This window comes from Electrophorus electricus, chromosome 3 (genome assembly GCF_041902795.1).
Source record: "Electrophorus electricus isolate QZ-2024a chromosome 3, ASM4190279v1, whole genome shotgun sequence".
Taxonomy (NCBI): Eukaryota; Metazoa; Chordata; class Actinopteri; order Gymnotiformes; family Gymnotidae; genus Electrophorus; species Electrophorus electricus.
The window spans coordinates 2,587,590-2,614,768 of record NC_137499.1 but is presented as its reverse complement, the minus strand read 5'-3'; the positions used below and the strand labels follow the sequence as shown (position 1 = coordinate 2,614,768).

The 27,179-nt window shown below is 41.3% G+C and overlaps 1 protein-coding gene across 1 annotated transcript; it reads left to right on the top strand.

Annotated features, from left to right (window-relative positions):
- Window positions 1-73: 73 nt before the first annotated feature.
- eif4g2a (eukaryotic translation initiation factor 4, gamma 2a) lies at window positions 74-26,767 on the top strand. The gene is made up of 21 exons (XM_035532913.2): window positions 74-260; window positions 19,757-19,865; window positions 20,137-20,202; window positions 20,342-20,467; window positions 20,812-20,914; window positions 21,059-21,190; window positions 21,306-21,372; window positions 21,453-21,604; window positions 21,698-21,808; window positions 22,077-22,259; window positions 22,348-22,480; window positions 22,605-22,759; window positions 23,079-23,186; window positions 23,499-23,627; window positions 23,746-23,850; window positions 23,933-24,148; window positions 24,245-24,503; window positions 24,642-24,846; window positions 24,939-25,147; window positions 25,252-25,373; window positions 25,468-26,767. The coding sequence occupies exons 1-21, from the start codon at window positions 74-76 to the stop codon at window positions 25,531-25,533; spliced, it is 2,943 nt and encodes a 980-aa protein (XP_035388806.1). The 3' UTR covers window positions 25,534-26,767.
- Window positions 26,768-27,179: the final 412 nt, after the last annotated feature.

The following is a 27,179-nucleotide window of genomic DNA, read 5'->3' as shown; positions in this document are numbered from 1 at the left end:
GGCCACAGAAATGCCGAAGCATGGTGCACTGTGACAAATCGGAAACTTTCGGAGGCGCAGTGAACTCACCGGGATGGTTGGACGCTTGCAGAGGGCCAGACTGACAGTGCCCGAGGCTGCGCTGTATAAAAGAGCAGCTCCACTAGGCAAGCAGAGCTGTCGGCATGGAGTCAGGGGTCTGTCATCTGTATCTCCTCATTTGCAGGGACGTGCGGCCAAGCCAGCTGGCCTGAGGAAAGTGAACCTGGGCAGGAAGCTTTGTGAGCTTAGCACTAGATTAGAGCTGGAGGCATGTGCACAAGGCCCAGGGCATGCTTCGGCGCAGAGGACTAGGATCAGACTAGAAGCAGATATGGAGATGAGCTTAAACGACGAGTGCTTCCTCAAATAAAAAAGACGGGGAAAGGACTTTTGTGAGTCTGAATGTAAACATCTGCCTGTCCTGGCTCAAGCGCAATGTCGGTTCCTGAGTGTCACATGCGTGTGAACGTTTGCACTGAGGTTGTAGAATGTCTCACTCAAGTAAGGCTGTGCCAGAGACACAAACTGCCTCAGCAGAAAAAGTTCAGAGATTGTATTTTAAATGGAGTCATCCTAGCCCTCAGGTGCTGTGCTATAATGGGAACAGAATTCAGGTCTTATGCTAAAGTAGGTGCCTTGTCATTGCATTCTGGACAGCCTGATACCAAATGCTCAAAGACTAGCAGTTAATGCAGAAGTCAAGTAAAGAAGATGTCAAATGAACACAGTGACTCAGCATTTACTGAGCCTCATTAATTAGCATTATGCAAGTTATGCTAACTCTACGAGCTTACTACTACTCTTTACTGCCACCTGGATTTTCGTTTTAGGTGAAGCAGTTGTTACACTTTACACTTTACATTACACCACATTATTAGACTCACATATTTTAAATATATTCACATCCAAATCTTTCAGGGAGAAAGAGTAACTTGGTACAGGAGAGGGGACAAAGAAGTTCTGAAGCACATCAGTTAGTAAAGTCTTCTCTAAGAAACAATATGGGGAATTGAACCTGAAGAAGTGACCATAAGAAAGATATTTTTTTTCCATTTGGAACAACCAGTGTGGACACACAGATTTGCTGGCATGTATTGGTACAAATGCCAGTGATCAGTGTCTATATCTAATAGTAGCCTGTTATACTTTTTAATATTATATATAGTAGGCTATTATATCTAAACCAAAAGGGACTATTGAACCAGACGGTGAATCAGTTGCTGTTGCACCAATACCCTAGTCACACAGCTGCTTTTAGCAAATGAAGTCCTGCCTTTTGCCATAATTACAACACTCTGAACCTCAATGAGAATATATGCACTGTTTAAATTCTCGATATTAAGCCTGCACTGGATCATCCATGCGATGAAATGCAGTACAGCAGGGAATCAAGGTGATTGAAGGAGTGCCAAAGAGGGCCTGAAGGCGGGGCTGAAACAGGCAAGGCCTCTTCAGCTGAAAGGGTCACACATACATTATTAGGAGTTATTAGCCTTGGCCAGTGTCCTTTAGCTTACAGTAGTGGTAATTACACTGCAGCTTGGCAGTTCTCCTCCCTGAGACTGTAGTGCTCCGTCGCCCCCACCCCCCAGCTCGCGATCACACACTGCGGCTAGCAGGAGTGCGGTGCATTCACACACAGTAGCTCATAAAGGAAGCTCTCTGTCCTTAGGGGCCTTATCTGTCTTTCCTGCTCCAATGCAAAATAGAGGCCGAGGGCCATTTCTCTCCACGCGTTAAATTAAGGTCGTGAAAGTGGGACCTTATATTTGCTGCTCTCATTACTGTGACTTCTTTCACGCTGTTTCATGTTTTAACACAGTATATGATTCTGTTATAGACCTCGCCAAGTTAGCACAGCATTACCCACTTCATAAGGTCATTACTTATAGTAAATCAACTGGTGACTGTTATATTTCGCTAAATGTCATTTTTGGACCAAAGCTTCTTTTTCGGTTTAATCTTTCTATGCTGAACAACAATTTGGCCGTGTTAATTCTGCTCATATCCTCATACCCACTCTCTCCCCCAGGAGTACGAAAGAGGAGCCAATGCAATGGAAAGGGATGATATCAGGTGAGAAAGCACCACCTCGGACTAGAGCAACCACACCCATTTATCATCCTGCGTAAGCCCTGAGACGCTCTGGAGATGCACATAGGTATACAGGCCAACTTAATCCGCAAAGGGGATTAAAAGAGCCTCCCACACAATCTGAAGTTATTAAAAATAATGCTATTAAAATTAAAGAACAGTGGCATCATTGGCTCAAAATGGTGCCCATTTTTAGAGACAGAAAACCTACCTATTTTCAACTAATATGTTCCATAATTTTATTCAATTTGAAGATGAAAAATGAAAAACTGCCAAATAAAAATAATATTAATGATAGCTTTAGGACTTTCACTGGAACTTTCAAATGATTTAATAATAAATTAAGCATTAAAAAATGAAAGCAGAAATTCTGCCAAACGTGTGTGTTCACAGGCAGCAGTGAAGTGACAGTAGCCAGGAAGCTCCATTGCTCCAGATGGCGGAACACTGGCATGGAGTGCAGGAACCAGGCAGCTGAGAAAGGAGGTGTCAGCCTAGAAAGGCCTGGCCATCTGTGCCCCACTGACAGCTTATGGGCGCCACAGAGGAGGTGAAACCGGACCTCACCTGATGCAGGAGCTGCTACTGCTCCGAGGGTTAATTGCATCCGTGCGCAGTGAAGGCCTGTACTGCTAGCAGGGAGCAGAATGTGAGGGACCCGGGGGAGGGGGGGGGGGGGCACTGTAGGACCAGAGGCCTGCGAGGCTTTGGCCCTGACCCCAGAACAGCAGCTCCACTTCAATCCATGCCGAGCCCAGCTGCAGGCAACATATTGGTCCTGACTGGGGACCACCTGCTCTGTCACAAGAAGAATTAGATCGCGGAGCATGAAAAGCAAAAGCGGAGCCGTTCGCTTGTCCTTTTCAGTGTATTCCAATGCAGATTTCTGGCAGACTAATGGCCGTGTTGCCAGTATGCTTGATTCTGCTATTTACACCCTGTTATCAGCTATCCACTAAGTGTGTCAGTCGTTTCCCTAAGTGCTGCATCTTTCTGGTAGTAGAATGAAACGCTTGGCTGGTATTGCTGAGGGAAAAACATGCAACAAGCTTTAGATTCGATTTATATTAGCTGCTGATTTAGATTTAGATTTAGTAAAAAGATTTAGTTTAGTAAAATATAAACAACAGCAAATGAATGAACTGGTGGTTGTTTACTCTATCTTCACTGTTGTAATGCTTTATGCAAACGCATACATGTTCAATATTTTAAATATTAAAACAACAAACAGGCATATGAATTAGACAGTTCCTGCCATCCCAATTGCATTCAAATTGCATATATATGCAATAAATTGTTAAATAAAGATTTTTTATGTGTTGCATATTACTGTTATCACCTGCATCCTATCTCCAGTACTAATGTCACATTTTTGAAAATTGTGGAACAGAAATTGCGACCAATGGAATGAACTCTCTAGATGTGCAACTGTCTACACTACTACAGTTTCCTCAGTATGGCATCAACATGGGACAACACACATTCAGGGCATTCCTAGAACAGCACTGCAGGATCATTGTCATGTGCGTAATTTGTCATAAGGTGTGCAGGGGGTCTCCAATAAGGCTGGCGCGGCGGTATGTGCCCTTAGAGAGATGAAAGGAGACATGAAGAGCACAGGAAGGCTGGCCTCCATTACTCTCAACATACACTCTGCTGCCAGCTGCTGACAAATAGCTGCTTGGCAAAATGAAGTTTGCACCTGGCCTTGCTTTTGTGTGTACAGACATCCTATAGTCCACTGCCAAATTGAAGTTGGTACCGGGCTTTGAAGAAGGCAGCCTAGTTTCAGAACCAGAACCAGAACAAGATCTTTCTGATAAATTCTGGTTACTTCACTCTCAGTCGGTGATAAAGGACTGGTGAAGTAATTTAGGGCAATTTAAAGAAATGTTTCATTTTGTGCCATCAAGTACTAAATTAAAATCCATGGCTTTTAGCAATAAAAGAATTAATTTGGGTGGGAAACTATACTACTACTTAAAAATCTTTCCAGCAATACTGCTAATTATTGAATAATCATGAACCCAGCCACACTGTTTCACACAAAAACATTTCATACAACTTTATCAGTGATTTAGTGATTTAGAATACAGTAATTTAGTGAATTAGTGATTCACTAATTTAGTGAATACTGCATACAGGCTCTATAATGGCAGTGTAAAATCCTAGATGCAGAAGCATTTGTAGGTTGGTTCTCAGTTCACCTATGATTCACCCAAGCTTCACTCCCACTCACAACACACAATCATTTCAGCTAACAAGGCTCAGAAGGCAGCCCTGCAACCTCAAAATCATGGCATAGCCATGCCACTCTTATAATAAGTAAAATAATACTTGTCCAAATACACAATTGTAGTTTTACTGTCTTTACAGCTACAGATTAATCTTTGTGAATGATGATGTCTATTCTTCAGTGCCTGCCAATCACAGCAAGTGAAAATATTTAATATTTAAGGACCAAAATGTTTTTGAAAAACAAATGAAACAATTATCATAATCTCTCTAGAAAATATTTGAATGGCTGGGTCCAGGTCGAGCCACCAAATTGCCTGTTCCATCTTTGATTGTGTATGAGCTCAATACCACAGCTGTCGCCCTCATTGTGTGCCAGAGCACATCTCTGTGGGTCTTATTATACAGCAGAAAGGCAGTTGCAGGAGAGACTTATTACCAAGCAGACGGAGAAAAGCAGGGACCTGAATAAGTGATGGAGTATCTCAGAAAATCTGATAAAGCACTAAAGGCTCTAATGGCACTTCCCCACACTGCTGCAAAAGGCCCATAAGCCCATTGTGTTTGCACATATATTGAGAACTTGGAGTGGCATTCACTGGTCCCTGTCTGTTCCACTGAAAGGCCTTTTCAGACAGGTGGTGAAAAACAAACTTTGGCTTGCTGGCATTTGGAAATACCTTGCATTGACATTTGGTCCTCTTTTTCATATTTGTAGGGTGTGCAAACAGAAAGCGGGAACTCTGGAAATCCTTTTCCCAACCTGTGTGCGCTGTCTGGAGAGTCACACTGTAGCGTGGAACACACAGAAGCAGAAAGCACTGTAGTCAGGCCCCTTTATCCCTGCAGCTACCAGCAACAGCAAACGACTGTAGGAGCTTCCTCCAAGCTTTACATTACACTGCCCCCTGTGGCAGAACTGATAACATCGTTCAGTGCTCTCTTTCTCCCTCTCGCTATTTTATCTATTTGTGCAGCCACTCAGATTCTAGGCTCCGTAAAAAGATGACTTTAGCCCTTATTTACATGATTTACAAAATATCTGAAAAACCAATAGGGGACACAAGTTATGGTCCAGCTCTTTTTCACCATGAATAAAAACGATCCACATTTAAGGGAGGAGATATGTACAATTTCAGGATAATCTCTTTTAATTTCAGTTAAACAATTTTCTATTGCCCTCAGTAAGAACCTAAAACATACACTCCTAATCTATAATGTAGAGCAGATCTCAGACTCCTTTACATCTACATACATTATTTGTTATTCCTTAGAGGCACACACAGTCAAATGTATTTATCTTTGTAAGCCAGAGTTGTAGCCTTTCAGCCTATGGTCAGAATTGCCGATTTGCGAGTCTGAATCTGACTTTTCATTTATGTAAATGTGACTCTGCATGTAAATTGTGTTATCAGACAGCCAGCAGGCCTAAGGCCCATACTGCCCAACAATACATCTCCCTAACAGGCAGGCAGTGTTGAAGGCATAGCCCGGCGGAGCAGGGTGCACTTATCTTCGTGCCAGTTTCAGATGAATTTGACCACATACCTCTTTTTACAGAGCTTTGCTGCACGTTTTCATCCCGTGTTTCTCTTGATCTGTGCTGTCTCAGTTTCTTAGTAAAAGACTGTTCCAGTAGTAAAGCACTGATGCAGGAATGCAATGCATAGGGTAATGAAATAATGCATTAGGCTATGCATAGGGTGTATATAGGGTACTAAAAACCATTGGGTAATACAGGGTAATAAAAATCATTGCTACAGTGAAGTCAGGCCTAATCTTTGTCTTAGTAAGAAAAAGTAACAAATGCCAGTCTACAATTTGTGGGCAACAGCCCAGGGGTGGGGGAGTGCCTCCCTGACCACTGGAGTGCTTGTTTCTAAACAGTCCAGGCTGCTGGTTTTCCTAACGATGGGGTGGAGTCAACCAATTACTGCTAGGGAGACCGTAGCTCCGCCTCTTCAGGCGTGACAAAGCGGAACTTGGGGAAGCATTTGTGTGGTGCTAGGCATGTCCTTTCAAAAATAACCTTAGATAGTGTTAGGCACAGAGTAGTTTACAAACTGTCACACACACATAGTTGCAAAAAGGGTTTCATTTTGGAAAACCCAAGAGAATTGAATGTTTTTCCTTGAACTGTAAAGACTGATCTGAATCGGGAGCTGCTTGACCTTGGAAAGGCCCACTGAGGCAGACTGGGTCTCTGTGCTGCACTCTGCACAAGAGCAAACATTCATAATCCTCTTTGTGCAGACACAAGTCTGCAAGGGAGCTGCACCTTCTGACTGTCTTCCTCCATAAGCTGTCATAGGCAAATATTTACACTGGTAGTGCGACCAATCAAGGCTATCGATCTGGAGCTCATCTATAGCTGTGTGGTTTCTGAGAAAGGAAGCCAACCTCAGAGCCCTGAAGAGGAGGCCACGCCAACTTTGATGTCGGAGCAGGACAACACGGTTCAAGCCTGTCACCCCTGCAAGCATCCACCGTCCTTTCTTCGATAACAAACTCAAAGAAGAGCAGAAGCCAAGGCTCCCTTTGCATCCTCTAAACATGCTCATTTTCAATTCAGTCTTTTGTGCTCCTGCTGAAAAAAAGAGGCTTATCAATCAACTTGGAGCTCAGACTGTTTCAAGGGCAAAGTGGTTTTTCGTTTTATTTGCAGTCCTCAAAGGAAAACTTTGCATAGCAATGATTCTCCATGTCTGAGAGAGTGTTTACTGAATGCATTATGGTAAGCCCATTGAGGTTTAAAGCACCATTGTATGGTGCTGCTACACTGAATTTATTGGCTGATTGATCCCTCATGCTTTTAAAACTGAAATAATATAATCTTCATAACAAACATTGACAGTATCTAACAAGAATAGAAAATCTTTTGTGAATATAATACCACTGCGCATTGTCATTTTGCCATGATGAAAGTCACATGATAAATCTGAATTCTGACAGCATGCGCATTGGTAGTCCAGGATATTCCGCATCGGATGTCATCTATCAAACAGGTGCGCCAAATTTCAGCCAACTTTGGCAACATGATGGCAAATTTAAAGTGGGGAGATATTGAGATTTTTCATATATTACCCACCCTCGCTCCCCATCCCTTCGTAATCTCTTTCTCATCCCAGCAAAACTCATTCTGACATTCAAAGCCTCTCTGAAAATTAAGTGAAATATTAAACTGGGTCTTAAAGGGCAGAGGAAGAAACCGGCACCATGCTGTCATCCATATTCATGTGCTATTATGCAGTGAGATGCGTGGAGCCAGATCACACCTCTAGCCACAGTTTCACAATTCGCATTGATCTGATCTGATCCGATCTGATGGGAGACTGTATATGAGAAGTGCTCTTGCTTTGGTAAGGTTTATAATGCAATCTGCATAAATGCTTACAGGTGATTGATTGTTCAATTTTCGTTAGACAGTCATGCAAAGCTCTTTCTTTTTTGTTGTTTTCACATTTTTGCGTAGTGCCATTTGCTTGATGTTATCTAGTCTATTATAAAACATGGAGCATGGACCTTGGGTTGCTGGGACCTTAATGCTGTCAATTCATTGTTACTGTAAGGCTTCAGGACACCATGCTTGGCCTATGTCTCCGTGTTCCAAGTAAAGTAACAGCAAGGATGAAACAAACAAATGGCTAATGAAAATTAAGTGTACTTAAGAATGACATCAGAAATTAGACACTGCATTTTTATAGCTGTTCACTACAACGCAAATGGCCTTTATTATGATAAAATGGGTTGTTATGCTGGACCAAACTGAAATGGCAAACAGTATAGAAAACGACTGTATTAAGAGTGATGTAGGTAAGCAAGGGCTTTTCTTTTTTCAATGCTGTGAAAGTTGCAGGTTGCTGATCTGTGAATGGGCATGAATAATGGTTTCTCCATTTATAGAATTTTATAGTCATTTGGTATTTACAGGGCTGAGTACTCAATGTTATTTTGCCTATTGAATTATTTTCTTTTCGTTCTTTGTTCTCTCACATGATTTCAGACAACTTGCTACACCAGGACAGAAACCAGCTGTGCGGCATAAAATGCATATTTCAGTTTTACAGAAGATCTGCCATTATTACCCTACAGTATCAGTCAAAAATTATGTCTGCCTGAACAAACACATTCAACTCTCTATTCGATCTTTTTCTGTTGATTGACCTTTTTGGGCTAACACACTTTTTCCTCTGCAACACTCATGCAATTATTTTTTTCTGTTGAACCCATGTAAGATGGGAATGTAATGATTTATATCTGTCTCCTCAGTGGGCAGCAGAAAGTTCCTACATGCAGTATGAAAAAAGAAAGAAAGAAATTTGCGTAACATAAAGTTGTGGGTAATATTCCACTCAACAGAAGCAGGTAGATGCATTGCATTCTGCATTCATAGTCAACAATTAAATGCACAAATAACTGTCATTTAACATCACCAAATACAATGGCTGAAATCATCTCCAACATCCATTTTGCATTATTAAAGCATAGTGTACTTTATCTTACTAATAGGTCTAGCTTGTTAGCACTAGACTTCCTGTAAAATGTATCTCTTTCATTTCCTAATAAAAAAATGTAAAAACTATTAATGTCAGGCTCACCCAAAAGTACTAGCCGGTTAAGTCTAAACTGCTGAATGATGATTTCATTTTGTAGTGGAATTATCATCAATGATAATTTAGTCAATATATCTTCTTTTTTATTTCTAAATAATACTTCTAAAGCAGTTAGTCACCGCAAAATAGTTACTGAGAATGCTATTAGTAATATTAAGAATAATGACAGTAACAGTAACAGTAATAAGATATGCTTAATGCCCCTCGATGATTGTGACAGCACGCCTGTACATATCTATGTGCACACACACACACACACACACACACACACACACACACACACAAAGATACAGTATGTACTTCATAATAGTGGTTTAATTGACACAATTAGCTAACACAATTAGCTGACAACATCTGGTGAGAAATCTTTCTTTTTCTTTTTGTTTTTCTTTGCCTGGAGTTCTATACCTCACTAAAGTGAATGATTAAAGGATATCCATGTAACCCAACACATGTTTTTAGCTCAAAGTTTTGTCCCTTCTAATAAATAATAATAACATTCACCAGCTCAGGCTAAACATACACCAGGCCTGTCCTGAACTGAGATTTTTTTTAAGTTAAGTTTTGTTTTTTTTTTAAGTCGAAATACACCTATTCAGTTAAAACATCAGTGTCATACAGAGCAGAACCAGAAGTGATGGCTCTGTTCTTTAAGGCAAGCTCAACCTCTAAGGGCTGAGACTGCTACAGTCAGTGAAGGCATCAATGTCTTTCCCCACAGCTGTCAGAGCCACGAGCTTGATTATTACATCCTTCTGGATTTGTTACACCACCGTGCTGTTCCACGGGCAGAGCCGCACCCGTGATCTATCACCAGGCTCATTTCACCAGCCATTACTTTAACATACTGTATTCATATTTGGGTGAAAATATTATGCTCTGACTTGTTGGCCTGAGATGACGAATGAGGGAGCAGACAGAACCAGGCTCCAAGATGCAATCAATCATGAAGCTGCGTTCTTCAAATAAATGTTTACACATTGACCAATGTGTGTGCTTTACTGATAGAAATAAAGATGGGAGGCCACCAACCCCCCAGAGATAGTCACTCGTAATTACCTGTCACGGAGGTAAACATATGCATTTGAGCAGAAGTCAGAGATCTACAGAGGTAGACTGAGGAAATAAACATGGTAATGTCGCTCGGCTTAAACTGCAGTGATGTCAATGTGACTCACAGCTCTGTTTATATCAGCCTCTGGAAAGTCATTGATGTCAATGTGAGTCACAGCTCTGTTTATTTCAGCCTCTGGAAAGTCACTGATGTCATTGTGAGTCACAGCTCCCAGTCCAAGCTCTGTTATTCAGCCTCTGGAATGAAGACAGTGTTGCCTCAAGACAATTCGTCAGTTAAGAAAAACAAACATTTGAGGAGGGGCTTCCTAAATTGTGGGTCACAGACCAAAATGGGATCATCTGATTTGAGGATAGGTCACCTGAAATTTTGATATATGTAAAATATACTACTCTGGATATCAAAACAAAACCACAGTAAAAATGTAATTTTTACTTCACACATTTCACATAGTAACAAATTCATTCTGGAAGACATACTTATTCACTGGAGTAAGTAGGCTAATTGTGCTGTGTTATAATTGTTATAATTCTGTGACCATTAAGGCGATATAGGTGTGTGTATGCAAATGAGTTGGGAGTTTCTGCCTGTAAATTAATTCAGGTAAATTAATGAATATTAATTTGAGGCATCACCAGAAAAAAGTTTGGGGCCCCTGCTTTAAGGTGAAAGAGGCTGTGGGACATTGGTGTCTATATTGCCTGTTAAATATTCAGAAGATGGAGTAAATAAAGATTATTATAAGGATAAGGCTAAAGAACCCACAGGATCTGGGTGCAGCCTCACAGATATGTAGAATCTATGGAACACTGGGAAAGCGACAGTGCACAGGAGGTCAAAAATCAATGGCAGAGTAAATTGTGCTCTCAGTATAAAAATGCCAGTCTAAATGATTCACCATTTATCAAATCAATAAACACCTGAGACTTTGTCTGATTTTTCAACTTGCTCCCTGATCCTAACCCTGATTCTAACCATTTAGGCAGTCTTTTATTTTACATGTAAAAGATTGTCCTGATTACCACCACACCAGAGGTTTCATACCAAAATCACACAAGTCCATCGATCAAGGCAAAGCATCTGTGAGTGTGTACCACTGTCCTCACACTCAGTGTTGTTTTACAGGGAACCATGGGAAGGGAGGGATATCAGTCACAGAACTGCAACTGATTTGTCTCAAGAGGACAAACAGCACACAGTGGCATGTCTTGTCTGGGATGAGTAACTTAAAATTACCTGCTTCAAGACAAATGTGGTTAAAGCTCCAATACAGAATAGAATAGAAGACGATTGGCTAGGATTGTTCTTGGAGACTATTTTCATGCTGGTTGTTGCATGTCTCATACATAACTTGCAAAAAGGGAGCTCTGACCCTGTGCTTCCAAAACAGTTGCGGTATGCTTTACGGTCATGGGGCATGAATAGCTTCATGTGGAACATGAATAATTAGATGGCTCACAGTGCTGGAGCAGCATGCAAGGTTAATGCCAGCAGAAGCGAGAGGACCCAGCCTCATTAATCCATGCTCAGACTAGTTCAGGAGAACTTCAAGATCTTTTGCGCATTTGCAGGCTGGACAAGGCTGCCAATTTGCTGTCAGCATGCTTCTCCCAGCTTACGTTTGACAAAAATAGTGAGGCAAGTATTTGAAAGAAAACATCCTGACTATGGCCACATTATTATGTTTCTACAGCATTGTGGCTTTTGTAGGTATAGTAAAATATAAAACTAAATAAAAATATATACCATAACAGTACTATAGACAGCTGGGCAAAAATAAGATGATTCTTCGTGCTGGTAAAACAATTGAGTATGAAGCTTCATCCGAACTAGGAAGTTCCACGCTGTCCTGCCATTATGCTTCAGCCATTTATGGAATGTTGTGAGGCCTTCACACACTGAAATTAAAGGAGAAAAAGATGCCTTGCCCCAGGGAATTTCTCCTGTGTATCATATCTTGCAGCAGAAGAGACTGTGTGGCTCAACAGAAACCCAGAATCACCTGAACTTCTTTAGATCCCAGGACCACATGCTTATGTGAGCCATAAGTCCCCTGTACTTAGTGTCTCTGAAGTGCCCGTGAATGTCACAATTATGGACTTTCTGAGCTGTGCTTTCAGTGGGCATTTCATACTGCCAGTCACTTCTCAAGTGCTTGAGTGGGTCCAGACAACATATCCGGGATTTGTGTGAGAGGCAGGTAATGATTTCCCCTTCCTTGAAATGGAAAACAACATCTTGGATGATATTGCAAGGGACTTGCCATGTGCTGAGTTTTCTCTTGACAGGTTTCTACTGAGACAAGCACATACTTTTGTGTCCACTGCCAAAGACGTTTTTCAAGCCTAGGTTGAAATTTAACATGCTATATGGAACAAATGTAGCAATGGACATGCGTAAAGGGGCTTTTAACAGGCAGTGGTAGCTCAGTGCTTAAGGTACTTGACTTGTAATTAGAAGGTTGCTGGTTCAAGCCCCACCACTATTTGCCACTGTTGGGCCCCTGAGCAAGGCCCTTAACCCTCAAGCTATACTTAGCCATAATTGTAAGTTGCTTTGGATAAAAGCATCAAAGTAAATATACTGCATGCAAAGAATTTGCAATGCCAAAATCAGTATATCACCTGGTGTTGCCACTGACAAATGAATGGATGGGAATACAAAACTTCAGATCCTGACATTTGTTTATAGGCTAGGTTAAACTCCCTACTTCAGACCACTCTCTAGAACCCTGATTGTCTGGCAAGCTAGACTTGCTGAGACAGGCCTTTGCATTGAACCTTTCTCCACCTTTTGCAGGTGGAGCAATTGTCCTCTTCTGTTTGTCAGAGCTCACACTTTGTTCCCTGAAACTCATGCCCAGTGACGTTAGGTTTAAACAATCCCAGCCTAGTCACAAGAACTAGGACTTCTTTGTCAGCTTCCCTGATTAATATTTCCCTCCAGGATCAGGGACATTGGAGCACATGGCATGTTTGGAGTTTGGGTGGTCGCAGAGCAAGACTGGTTCCTGACAATAATGGAAAATGCAAACCATTACCCATGAAGCTATAGGATTGCCTTAGTCTTGGCAAACTCAGACCCACAGAATAGCAAGAATTATTGAAAACATTATTCACAAGCCGCATATGGGATTTGCAATAGTTATATTAAATAGAAAATATTTCTGGAATATTTGTCATTGCTTCCTGCTAAATGTATTTAAAACAGCATAATAAGAAGTCAGAGGGAAAGGGATTTTGTAGGTTTTTTCAGGTGTATCAAATACATTTTAAGGTGTATCACATTTATTAGGTGTTACAACTAAATCAATCTGGCATGGGCATAAAGAACTCCCAACAATTCAAGGATATGGAGTACAGTTCCCTTAAACATCATGAAAGTTCACTTTAAATTCACCCTTCCCTGTACACTGAAAATATTTCTGCTGAAACCCCTGACACTTCATTTATAATAAACCACAGAGGAGCTCAGTGTAAACTTCCTCACCACTAGTCCAGACAGGCAGAGATACCTGCCTGCACAGGGGACCACTTTAACACTTCATCCAAAGTTGCTCTTATTGAAGATTGGTGCAACTGCCGCATTTTTCCATTTTAAAATGTTCTTTTTTCCTATGTTGGCAGATCCTACCCAGTCTGGTATTTTAGCACATTCACTTGTAGCTTACCTGTTTTCAATGCCAGGCATTCAAAGACCCACTTATTTCAATTTCAGATTCTGACATTCCCATGACTTTATCTCAATGGAATCAGTAGTGAGTGTTTTGACTACAAACTTGCAATTATAGCAGATGCCGAGAATTTTTCAGCCAAATCCCAGAATCATGACTGTGAGGATAAAAACACGAAACTCTATGCCCTGGATGCTAGATGTGTGCAGTAATCTTTGTCTGTAGGACCTACAGAAACTCCATCAGTTTTTCACTTGACCCATGCGACATTTATAGTCACACATTCAAAATCGATTCTCAGATATAGCGAGGAGCCTGTGGAAAAGCTTTAGAAAAGCTTTGAGAACTAGACTCCTCTCACCATTGCCTATGAATGAGTCGGCAACCTGCTCTCTGTATTCCTCCCACAGAGGCAAGTGTCCCCAAATCAATAATGGGGGGTTAGCTATAAAATGCAGTCTGTGGCCAATATCGATCAAATGCTGCTTGACAACCCAATATTGGGTGCTGGAGAAGAACTGATACATTTATCTGTGATCTAGCTCATGTATTATGGCCTGATCCTTTGAGAGTTGTGAAATGAACAGAAATCTGACAGGTGCAAGAGTTTTTGAATAAGCATGAAGAAGGATGTCAAAAGCCACCCTGGGGAGCATATATACTTATGAAGGCGCTCAAAAATGTAATGAGGACAGGAATTCTGTCCAGGAGCCTCTATATACCCTATATTGGGGAAATGTCTAATATTTTTGCCAATATTAGATAGTCATTCTTTTGCAAAAGAAATTTTAAAATGCATATATATTGCCAGACTCATAATCCTGCACAATTCCACCCACTACCCATCTCTCAATAATCTTCCAACAAGATCTCATAACATGAAACATTATGAATGTTTAAGTGCTGGTGTCAGGTGTCATGTTTGTGTCAGGTGTCATCTTTTCTTATGACTTCATTCAATTGGAATAGCATCTCTTTCACTTCTTTTAATTCTATACAAATAGCAAGAATAGGCTGCATCTTCAGTAAGTTCATTCCAGAATGTTCCCCTACTGTTCACTCAGTGCAGATCTAGTTATGCGCTGCGACAACTGCTGAGGCCCTAATCAAAGTTTAATACTTTGAATGAGAGAACCAAAGAGACAATCCAAAGAAACCTGGGCTGCCTCAATGAAACATTATTTGTCTATGGCAAATGGATTCACTTTACACCTCTTAAACCAAATGATGGCGTGGAGGCAAACTCTGTTTTTAAATCAGAGTGTTATCGCATGCACGGAGCGGGTCATCTATTTCAGTATTTGGCAAGGCATTTTATATATACTGCAACTTTAAATCCTGTGCAATGTTTTAGTACTGTATACACTGCCAAACACCAAGCAATATTGCTCTGTTGGCAAAAGCAGTAATCTCATTTGAGAGAGAATAAATACGATGTGACAAAGTATGGGATTTACTATCTCATCCATATAACTGAAAATAAATTATTTATATTAGTGAGCATTTGAAGTGTCTAATTCATGCTAACAGTTTATGTGTGTTTGATTGTCTTTGCACAGGGAAATAATAGGAGATTAAATGGATAATGCTGCCTGTGGTTTCTCCACATTGACACCCAGCTGGATTTATAATCCAATGTCCTCTGTTCTGACACAAAACCAATAAGCATCCTTGTCCCTAATTGTATTTATAGGCCTGTAATAACCCCAAAGCCAGAACAAGAGGGAGAGTCACAGGACAGATGCCCCATCCCTGCTAATGACAGCTGTCCATCAATGATGTGAGCTGCAAAGATCCATGACAGGCTCTGAAAATGAGCCTCTCAATCCCAAAACAGATACAGTCTTTTCCCATCATCTGAACCAGTAATCAGAACAGGGATCCCCTTAAAAGGTTTTGTCTCTGCCTCTGAAGTTCGGTGAACTGCAAAAGAATATGTCTATAAAATATGAATAAGGCACAATATCATTGCATATTAATTTCTGGGCCCTCAAATGGTGTTGAGCATAATGTGATTAAATAATATTTCACAGAAGGAAATTGTTTTGCATTTATTTTATATGGATGGAGAATTTGGCAAAGACATGATGGTTGAATAGGTGTATCGAGTGTTAAAGGGAGAAAGAAACAGTGTTTGTATTTCCAACCCCATCTGCTGGTTAATTATGATAGTGACATAGATATTAAGCCTCATCAATTCTATACTGACTTAAAGCTATAAAACATCTGCTAAAAATGGAACACTGATTCATTGCAGACTCTTGCAGTATGCTGCAGTGGTACAACTCAGAGTGACAGTTCTGATATTGTCACTGAAGCTACTGTAAGACTGCATTCAGTGCATTCATTTTACATAACATATAAATGCAGAATGTTACAGATTTTTTTCTAAACAAAGAACGTCCACAAAGGAAAGAAAGAAGTTTGTAAGCGATCTGCTACATTCACTGGGAACTTGCCTTATGTCATATATCCCAATAAGGTCTACATGCTCTGCCATAGTGCAGCTGTCTTGCAGCAGAGCAGCTGAGGTTTGATTGCATTGTCCAAAGGCGCCATATCAGTAGACAAAGAACAATAGTATGTGTTACTTATCCACACCTCCCTGACTGCTGTATTTCAGTCTATCATAAGGATTTGGATTCAAAGCTATACATGAATCTCCAGGGTATAAACACACTGTAGAGTCATAAGGTTGTGTAGCCTCATCTTCTAGTACTGTGAATGGACACAACTTTTCTGAAGTGTTATGGAAAAACAAAAATATTTCAAAACAATGAAATGTGAAAGCAATGACTTGGCTGATACTTGGAGAAGTGTCGCCCTTGATTATTAGCATAAAGTTACCTGGTACTCTGGAAATCACAGAAAGTCTAGACAATTTACGTCACCAATTATTAGAGTTACTCTCAAAACCAGCATTTCTCAAATTCACTAGGCCTCAGTATAGTTGACCATACACAACTATACTGTTGAAGGAAGTCATTGTTCTGTAATTAAGCAAGATTTTAAAGAGATTAAGCTCATCTCTGGTTGGATGCTGATATTCACAATCTCTGTGCGAATCTCTCTCACACACACACACACACACACACACACATACACACACACGTTACACCATTATGCAAACTGCAGATAAAAATAGTTAGGAGTACAGACACTGAGTAATGGCATTAGTTATCATAACATAACTGTACGTAATTACATTGTAGTAACATACATATGATCACACAACAATGTCAACAAGGAGTGACAGCAAAACAAATTCCTTTATTTATGATTGAATAGCAAATCTAGCCTGTACTGGGCCCCTGTCTTGTGTATGCACTGATAATAACAGCACTACTTACATTCAGCAAAAAAAAAAAAAAAAACACTTTTTCTGGGCTCTCATGAATGGGTACATCTGGGTTACATAAACGTAATAACAGTACCTAGAATGAAAAAGCTCAGCACATCATGTATTTGATGATGTCAGGCAAGGTCTGTCAATGAGGAAATAATCCATGTACAACCTCGGATTGAACTGATTTCCTCTCCCCTGGGCTTCAGTGTACACTGCCAAGGTCGTTCTGTCAGTACAGCACATTTCAGCCACTTCATATAACAGCAATTTATTACCTGCTGTGACTACCTTCAACAGATGCCGCTTTTAAGATTTATCACCATGGTCAAAACTTAATTAACTGTGAATGAGGGGTGAAATACTCTCTTGTCTCGTTTGTCAGGATGTTTGGTAAACACAACACTGAATATTAACATGTAATGCAGTTGCAAAAAAATGTTTAAAAGTACAAAAAGAATGAGTAATTTTTTTTTAATCAATTCCTTTTTCCGAAGAACAAGATAACATATAATGACGGCAATTTTGCACAAAAGAGGAAAATACCAGTAACTGTCTTTCGAAATCCAACTTCAGTACAGTAGTAAATACTCCTCCCTCTACCGGGGATTTGTGAAATTAGTGCAGTAGCCCTCACTAAGACTCGAAAATGTCTGGTGTAAACTAAAGGTATTTTTACTGAACTGCTTTTGAAAACCAAATTCAGCTAATCACAACTCGTATAATTAATCTAAAGCCATAGTACTGCATTCCGTATTTAGCTGCCATGCCAAAAATTGCGAACCCTTGTTCAGATTTCATAATTTAAACCGATCTCTTAGTGCCCTCTAGTGGCCATGAATTCCATTGCTTTGAATTAACCGTGAGACGTGCTCGCAAAACGTGCTAATAACTTGTAACATGAACTAACAAATACCTTTTTATTTAAAGCAAGTTACGTTAAGCAACTTGATGTATGTTGCCATCACAAATTCAACTGATCAGACTGCTATCTACTTAAGCAGTCCCGTGTATTATTTTGGCAGATTTAAGAAAGCGAGACCTGAATCTTCAGAGGCATGCTTTCCTTCCCCATGCTATTTTAATGTAATTATCCTGACCTGCTGACAACTGCCAAAAGATTTTATTTGAAAAAGCTGTAACTATGTACATGATTAAAAGTCGTTATTCTCTGTATGTTGTAACTTTGATAAACTGGGAGTGAAGCCACCCCTACGCTGTTACGCTGCCCATATGCCCATTAAAATCCTTTAATGGCCATCTCTATACAGAGGAATTATAAAGGGATGGTGCCAACCGGAAACCCAGCCCACCTGTGCTTACGAATCAGAACATGACTGTTGCGTAGGAGCCAGCACGGTTGGTAGGTCCAGCGACTAGAACACGGTTGTTGCGTAGGAGCCAGCAAGGTTGGTAGGTCCAGCGAATAAAATCGCGACTATCCCTGACGTCAGGCCACAGAGCGTGCGTTCTTCTCCGTACCGGTGAAGTTAGCCTAGCAGTGCTCGAGCCGCATCGCTTTTCAACACGACAATTAGCTAGCGTTTACCAACAAGTCGTGGTTTTTTTTAACTTCTCATCTTTATTTTTCTCTACTTTGGTAACAGAACCACAACAAAGCTGAAGGTCTTTTAGAAAAGGTAAGCTTTCCTCCTGGAACTATAACAGATCGAGAGTAGCTATCTGGTTAGCATTAGATAGCGGACTGTTTTAAAATGGCTCCGGGTAGTAGCCGATCCTTCGCTAGCTTGTTCCTACTATCAATCTCGCTACCGACAAAAGAGTTTTATGATTGCCATCGTGTGCCTTGTCATTTTACAGGGCAAGATTAGAGGCAAAACTGGGTGGTCAATAACGTAAAATCATATTTCTAGCAATCTTCCTGGTTGTTCTTGGAGAAAATGGCGTCTAGATAGCTAGCGAGTTTTAGCGAACACGATCAGCTGTTGACTTTGCGTAGCTGCCGGTGAGGGGGAAAATGTCCAACGGAGCCAGGGAACATCGACATTTACATTTAATTAGATGTCTCCTAAAACACTATCATTTTTGGTGGCGGGGGCAAATAATGTTTCTCTACTGTCAGTCACTTTTTTTTTCTTCTCGCCGATCTAGCTAGGGTTTCGAGAGGACAATAAAACGTTTGCTAGCTAGCTAATAATGTTGAAAAGCTAACTTGCTGGATAGGGAGCCAGGAATATGGCTCTAGCTAGCTAATCAGAAATCTGATTTCGGACACTTTTCCTTATCGTTTATTTGGAATAACCAGCTGGCCAGCTAGTTATAGGCTAGATGGACATAGGCGTAATTTGTTGAATCCAAAAAAAACATCAGTTAATCAACGTTACGCAGATTAATGTTCTCTTCTGCCATATCCTGTTTTCTCTTACCTCGAAGCTAACAACATGGCAGAAGCCTTTGTCCGACTTTCAAGGCAATAAAGACTTGCGGTGTACGCAGTGGCCTGTCTTCACATTTTTACATTTTTAGTCATCAGTCAGATGATGAAGGTCCACAACTAACTTCACCAACCGTTAACATTGCAATATGGGAAATATAAATCATCCCGATCTTGTTACGTATTAGTTACTTAAACGTGCCCGGTTTCTTTTACCTTTAGGATCCGGGCCTTGGTAAGGCTAGGCCAATGCTAGGATGTTTAATCAGAGGTGATGACTGATTGTTTTGTTTTTTTTTCTTTAAAGGTCGTTTTTTCCACCCTGCCCTTTCGATATTATTCTTTTTGAGTATCCTTCGTTGTCAAGCCGCCAAAGTGGAGAGTGTGATTGCAGAGGGGGGTGCTTCTCGTTTCAGGTGAGTTGTAAGCGGTTTTACTCGTATGTAGCTATGACCCTATTTCACCAGTCTGATTTAAGCAGAATTTGTTCTGTAACCGTTTTTAGGCTTGCCACCTCTGGTAAGATTTTTTTTTTTTTTTTTTTTCCTCCAAGAGAGAGGACATGCTGTGCTCTTGTGGAGAGGATTTGAACTTCTTGAGCATTAACTTGGTGTTAAGTCACTTCCTGTGACTCCCTTATGCCTTGAGACTAAAATCAAATTATTTCTACCTGCTTGGATTGTACAGTGCTTCTTCGGGGGGAGGAGGTGGTAGGGGTGCACCTCAGCACTATCCCAAGACTGTCGGCAACAGGTGTGTATATAACTTAAACTATAAATTGTATATGCATGTAATGTTTAGTAAAAAAAAAAAATTATTTGATACTCTGCTGTTTATTGCATTAAAATTTTTCTAGCTTTCTGAAATGCTCATCTTGTTTTTGCATTGACAGCGAGTTCCTGGGGAAAACCCCAGGGCCTAGCGTTCAGAGATGGGTTCCTTCACGAAGCACTAGACGAGATGTCAGCTCCTCCAATGAAAAAGAACGACATGATGCAATCTTCAGAAAAGTGAGAGGGTATGTTCTCCCTGTAATCCCGCTCCATTACATCTGTAGCAAATGATCACCATAGACCATTTTGATGCATTTCCCTGTACTTGGAAAGGAATAGGGGGTGGGGGGGTGCATTGGCTCGGTGTGGACGTATAATTGAAGTCTATGGACGGTGGTTAACAAAGCCGTCTCAACTACTCCCCTAGGGTTTCTGTTATTATGAATGTTTTGAATCAGATTTCCATTCTGTTGTAAGCATAGGCAAATGTGTGTGATTGTCCATGGCAATGACTCGAGATATTGCATTTGTATTCTTCTTAAAATTTGACCGGCTATTTTTCATTGAAAATATTCGTCTTTCTCATTAGCATACTGAATAAGCTGACCCCTGAGAAGTTTGACAAGTTATGCCTTGAGCTTCTGAATGTGGGTGTGGATTCAAAGCTTGTCCTCAAAGGAATCATCTTGCTGGTAAGTCAGGTTGCCTTTTCTCCAACTTCCTCTCGGTAGCACTCATCTTGTACACAATGCAGTGTGTGTCATGTATTCCTTGATCGTTTGTTTTTATTTAGTTTTGGCTAGTAACCGTTCATGCTTTTTTTTCTTTTTGAGTAGATTGTAGACAAAGCCCTTGAAGAGCCCAAGTATAGCTCGCTATATGCTCAGCTATGTCTGCGGTTGGCAGAGGATGCACCAAACTTTGACAACCAATCATCTGAGATCCAGTCATCACAAAAACAGAGCACTGTAAGAATGTGTTTGTGATTTTTAAATAATTTTATATATATATAATAAATAATGCGTGCTGCATACATACTCAATTAGAGGATACTTGGTATTAGCTTGTCTGTGTTTGTTTCAGACATTCAGGAGACTTTTGATTTCAAAGCTTCAAGATGAATTTGAAAACCGTGCCAGAAATGTTGAAAGTAAGTTGTGGTGGTGGTTTTAATGGGGAAAAATTAGTTTCTCATTATGTCGTCTAAAAAATACTATTTTTGTTTTTCAGTCTATGACAAAAACGATGGCCCTCTTACCTCTGAGGAAGAGGAGCAGCGTGCCATCGCCAAGATCAAGATGCTGGGAAACATCAAGTTCATTGGAGAACTGGGCAAACTCGACCTTATCCATGAGTCTATCCTTCATAAGTGCATCAAAACAGTAGGTGGAGATGGATAGGAGCTGATGTTTGGTTGCTTCCTCACCATCACGTGTTGGTTACAAAACCTTTTTGATTTTCTTTCTTTTTTTCAGCTTCTGGAAAAGAAGAAAAGAATCCAGCTCAAGGATATGGGGGAGGATCTGGAGTGCCTCTGTCAGATAATGAGAACTGTGGGGCCTAGGCTCGATCATGAGAAAGCCAAGGTAAACACTGTCTATGACTAACGGACTCTCGGAATCTTAAAATGCCTCTCTCTCCATAAACTTGAACCAGGGGCACTAATGTAGCTCCCCTACCTTCCATGTATTGGATGAGGCAAAATATTATCATAGTTTTAACAAATGAAACAAGAATTAATTCAAATTGATTTACATGCATGGCAGAACTAAAAGGATTCCATGTAGCTCACATGTGCACCCATGCTGCTCTACCCTGTTGCATCTGTCTACCATCTCTACATTTCTCTTGCAGTCTTTAATGGATCAGTACTTTGGCCGCATGCGATCCTTAATGAACAACAAGGACTTACCTGCACGGATTCGCTTCCTGCTGCAGGATACTGTAGAGCTGCGTGAGAACAGCTGGGTGCCGCGGAAAGCTTTTATTGATAATGGACCTAAAACCATCAACCAGATCCGCCAGGATGCAGTCAAGGCCAGTTCTTTTGTCATCTTTTGTCTTTGTTGTCAAACAATTAAAGGAAGAAAAAATGTTTTATTTCTATTTATTCATCTTATTATAGGATTTGGGTGTGTTTATACCAGCTATGACCTCAGGAATGAGGACTGACTTCTTTCAAGATAGCCCCTTCATGCCACCAAGGATGAACAGAGAAACTCTTGGAGGATTAGCTGACATGTTTGGACAAATGCCAGGTATGCTGTGGCTTGAGTCACGCCAACTCCCTCTGCTCTTTGCTGTTTAAATTTAAAGTGAAAGTCAGTGTATCTAAATATTTTCTTAAATGAAGTTGAAGTCTTTCTTCTTGCCTGGTCCTAGGTAGCGGGATTGGGACTGGGCCTGGGGTTATTCAGGACAGGTATTCTCCCACCATGGGCCGTCATCGCACAAATCCACTCTTCAACGGCCATGGTGGTCATATGGCTCCTGCTCCACAGTCTCAGTTTGATAAGCCTTTTATGAAACCCAATCAGGTAAGTGTGGGGGTTGGGGGGGGGGGGGGGCTTAGGTTGTGAATTGGCTTTACATTTACAACTTTTGGCAGACTCTTGTCCAGAGCGACTTATAAAAGTGCTTTGTTATTTATTCATAGAGCGTTTCCTTGCTAGTACAGTAGGTTGGAGTTTAAGATGCCATTGAACTAGAATACTGTTGGAAACACTGGGATCAATGCCTAGAAGTGCAAAATGTGTATAAGCTCTGACAATGATGGGTGCAATAACGAGCAATACCCTAAAATAAGTACTAGAGTTGGTTACTCAAACACAAACATTTATACTGTCAATTTTTCAGGGACAGAATATGCTGTTCCAGAACCAGACTCATTCATCTCAACAGCAAGCTCAGTCCAAGGATATGCCACCTCGCTTCACCAAGAAAGGACAGCTAAATGCTGATGAGGTGCGCACTGTTCCTGTTCTTTAATACGAATGAATAACTCCAATCTCTACACAATAGGCCAGAGGCATCTGCTTGCTGCAGACTTTCCACCCTTCCTGTAGCTGGGTATCTTGTAACCAGTCAGCAGGTTTGTCATTGCACATTACTGCTACCACAAAAACCAAGGCAGGGTTTGGATTTGAGGCCCAGATGTGAGTCCTCCATATTAGGAGCAGTGAGTGCGGCACCCCGGGTGTAACGCTGGGGAGAACACAGAGGAACATCTGATCTCTTGAGGTGTTTGTCTATGCCTTTCTTTTTTTGCCCATGCAGATCAGCCTGAGACCAGCTCAGTCATTTCTAATGAACAAAGCCCAGGTGCCAAAACTGCAGCCCCAGCTCCCTACCATGATTCCCCCCAGCGCACAGCCTCCACGCACAGCCACGCCTCCGCTCGGACAGGTACTGCCCTCCGCACAACGCAGGCCCTCCCACCTGGACCTGTCCATACCAGACACGAGGCGTTCCTTATAACAAAAAAAAAAAAAACTTTTTTGTTTTGTTCCTTGTTTTATTGCAGCCACCACAGCTTGGCCTGAAAACCAACCCACCTCCAATACAGGAGAAACCTCAGAAGACCAACAAAAAACCACCTCCTGCCAAAGAGGAGCTGCTCAAGCTGACCGTACGTATCCGTGTCTTGCCATGCTCAGACGGCACCGCGGTACGAGAACAGACTCTGGTGAACGTTGACTGCTGTCTTTCAGGAGACGATCGTGAAGGAGTATTTAAGCAGTAAGAACATTGGTGATGCTGTGAATGGCATGAGGGAGATGAGGGCTCCTAAACACTTCCTGCCAGAGATGCTGAGCAAAATCATTGTCTGCTCGCTCGATAGCCAAGACGAGGATAAAGATCACGTCAGCCGTTGGATCCACGCCCTCCGTACTGAGGCTGTCATCACTGGAGAGAACTTCATGCAGGTGTGTGAGAGAAAGGGAGAGACTTTGACCTTTCTTGTGTTTTGTTGTATGTAATTACATGTTTATTCTCTGAAATGCAACTGTGTGCTTCCACAGGCTTTTCTTAACATTTTGGACCAGTGCCCCAAGCTTGAGGGTGATATCCCCCTGGTGAAGTCCTACCTGGCACAGTTCGCTGCCCGTGCCATCATCGCTGAGCTCATGAGCGTTGCGGACCTGGCCCATCCTCTGGAGAACGGCACCCACTTCCCCCTCTTCTTGCTCTGCCTTCAGCAAACAGCCAAGCTGAAGGATCGGGAGTGGCTGACTGATCTGTTCCAGCAGAGCAAAGTCAACATGCAGATGATGTTGCCAGGTACTCGTCCTGGTCATGCTTACTCATGCATAGAATTCCTAATTATTCCATCAGTTAAGGAATCTGATCCTGCAGCGGTCTATTTGGTGTATGATGTAGGTGTAAGATTCTTACTGTTGACTGACTGTGTGCGTGCAGAGATAGACCAGAACAAAGACCGCATGCTGGAGATTTTGGAGGGAAAGGGCCTGAGCTTCTTGTTCCCACTCATGAAACTGGAGAAGGAGCTACTGAAGCAGATTAAAGCAGACCCAGCTCCCCAGTCCATCTACAAGTGGATCAAGGACAATATTTCACCGAAGCTTCACACCGATAAGGGTTTCGTCAACATCTTGATGACCAGGTATGAATATTTCTCTGATGATTTGATTGCTGGGCACGTGCATACATTCATCTGTGCAGTGGAACTCATTTCCCCACTTCCTCTCTGTTTAGCTTTTTGCAGTATATTTTCCATGAGATGTATTCCACCGAGGGCGACGAGCAGTTATCGGCGCCTTCGAAAGAACAGCTTGACCAGGAGAAGCAGCTGCTACTTGCCTTCAAACCGGTGATGCAAAAATTCCTGCATGATCATGTGGACCTGCAAGTCAGTGCTCTGTACGCACTGCAAGTGCACTGTAATACCAAGGCTTTTCCCAAAGGTATGTGGCCGAGGGTGAGGCGTTGGCATGATCCGTGGGATGTTTTCTGGGTGGGACTGCATCTTGGCAATGGTGGCTAACTGACAGTGCGTCTTTTCTCCCAGGAATGTTACTGCGCTACTTTGTCAACTTCTATGATATGGAGATAATTGAAGAAGAAGCCTTCCTTGCATGGAAAGAAGATATTACCCAAGAGTTTCCTGGGAAAGGCAAAGCTTTGTTCCAGGTATTCACTCGGAGCATGTTGCGATTTGAATGCAAATTCCTGAGTTGTCCTGTTTTGAAATGGGCTGGGCCTGATCTTTTGTTTGCCTGTCCAGGTGAACCAGTGGCTTACCTGGCTGGAGACGGCCGAGGAGGAGGAGTCTGAAGAGGAGGCTGACTGACTAAGAAACCAGCCAAAGCCTTACCATGCAAAGATGTAACTGTTGTATTGTCGTTGGGTTTTTGTTTTTTTAACCCCCTTAACTCACTGTATTGTCACCTTCTTCCCTTCTGATCCCCTTTCGTTGTATAACCCTTTACTTCAAATCACCTGCATCGCTGAACTTCATTCTGCTGTACTTTTTCCCCTCCCCTTCCTGCTTTCTTCATTTAAAGCATGTAATGATTTACTGTCTGTTCCAAAACACCTAAGAAATGGTATTGGCGGCTTGAAACTGCTCGTTTTGTTTTTGCTTTTTTGTTTGTTTTGGGGTTTTTTTTTGTTTTGTATCTGCAAGAATCTTTCCTGCTGCTGTTCACTATAACACAACTGTAGAAACGCACTTTGTGCTCAGTGTCATGAGTTGTTGCAATATGCTCCTGTGATTGTTATAGAAAATCCTCAACTGTAATCATTGGTAACCATACATTTAGTCACCAGTTTGTTTCTACCTCTTTTTAGCAACGGGTTTAGTACGCTGGGTTGAATTCAGTCCCTCAACAGGGGAGGGAGATGTAAAAGAACTCTCCAAACCTGTGCGGTGCTTACGTTTATGATGGGGGGGGGGACACGATTTACTTTCTTGCTCTGATTTTGGATGGTAAGGATTTTTTTGTGTCTGTGAGGTGGTAAGGCTTTTTTTGTGTGTATATGGAAAGCTATTGGTGAAGAAATGGTTATACAGCCCTTTCAGCTTTTTTTTTTTGTTTGTTTGTTTGTTTTAAATCAGCCCTTGTTTGTCCCCTCCATTTCTTGTCAAACTTTGATACTTGAATTTTTTTTTTTTTCTCTTTACAGCATGTTCAGGGATTACCAAACATGGCCTGTTCAGATGCAACAACTTTTGATTGGAACAGCAATGTTTAAATATGAACTTTTAAATTAAAACAATACTTTTTAATTGGTAAAATAAAGTTAGAAATGAAATTGATTATGTCCACTTTGCGAACCACTGCTTATGAACCTAAAAGTCTGTTTGCCATAATATCTAATAGATATTTATTGAACTTTATCATGGGGAAGAAAAAAAAAAACATTTGATGCTTTATCATTTAGGTAGAGAAATAACAATTGATGCAACTGGCATACATCTGTACAATGAGCTACGTGCTATTTAAAGTGTTACTGTAAGACGTAAGAGCTCAGAATGTTCTGTGTACCACTTGCTTAACTTTCAATAAAGATGCACACCAGGATTGAGTGGCTTTGTTTATTTAACGTGGTTTGTCTTTTCTACAACAGCCATATTGACGCATGCAGGGAGAGAGCTCCCTACCCTAAAACTCTAGCTGATGTTTGATATCTGACACTTCTTGACTGCCTGATGTGTTTTATTGGGAGGTAGCAGAGTCCTGGTCAGCATCTCATTTCCAGCATTGGGGTACGAGTGGCTTATGTATTTATGATGGTACATGTGCTCTGTGGGAATCAAAAAGCCCTTTGGTGTTTACTAGCACCATGATCTACCTGCTCTACCAGGTGAAACACAATCAAGTAATGGGCCTAAAATCACAACACAGAAGCACTAGCCTGATGTGCAGACATTTTGGGAACTGGTCAAGCAATTTTCTGTGGATTTCTCATAACTAGAGGATGGGATCTTTTATT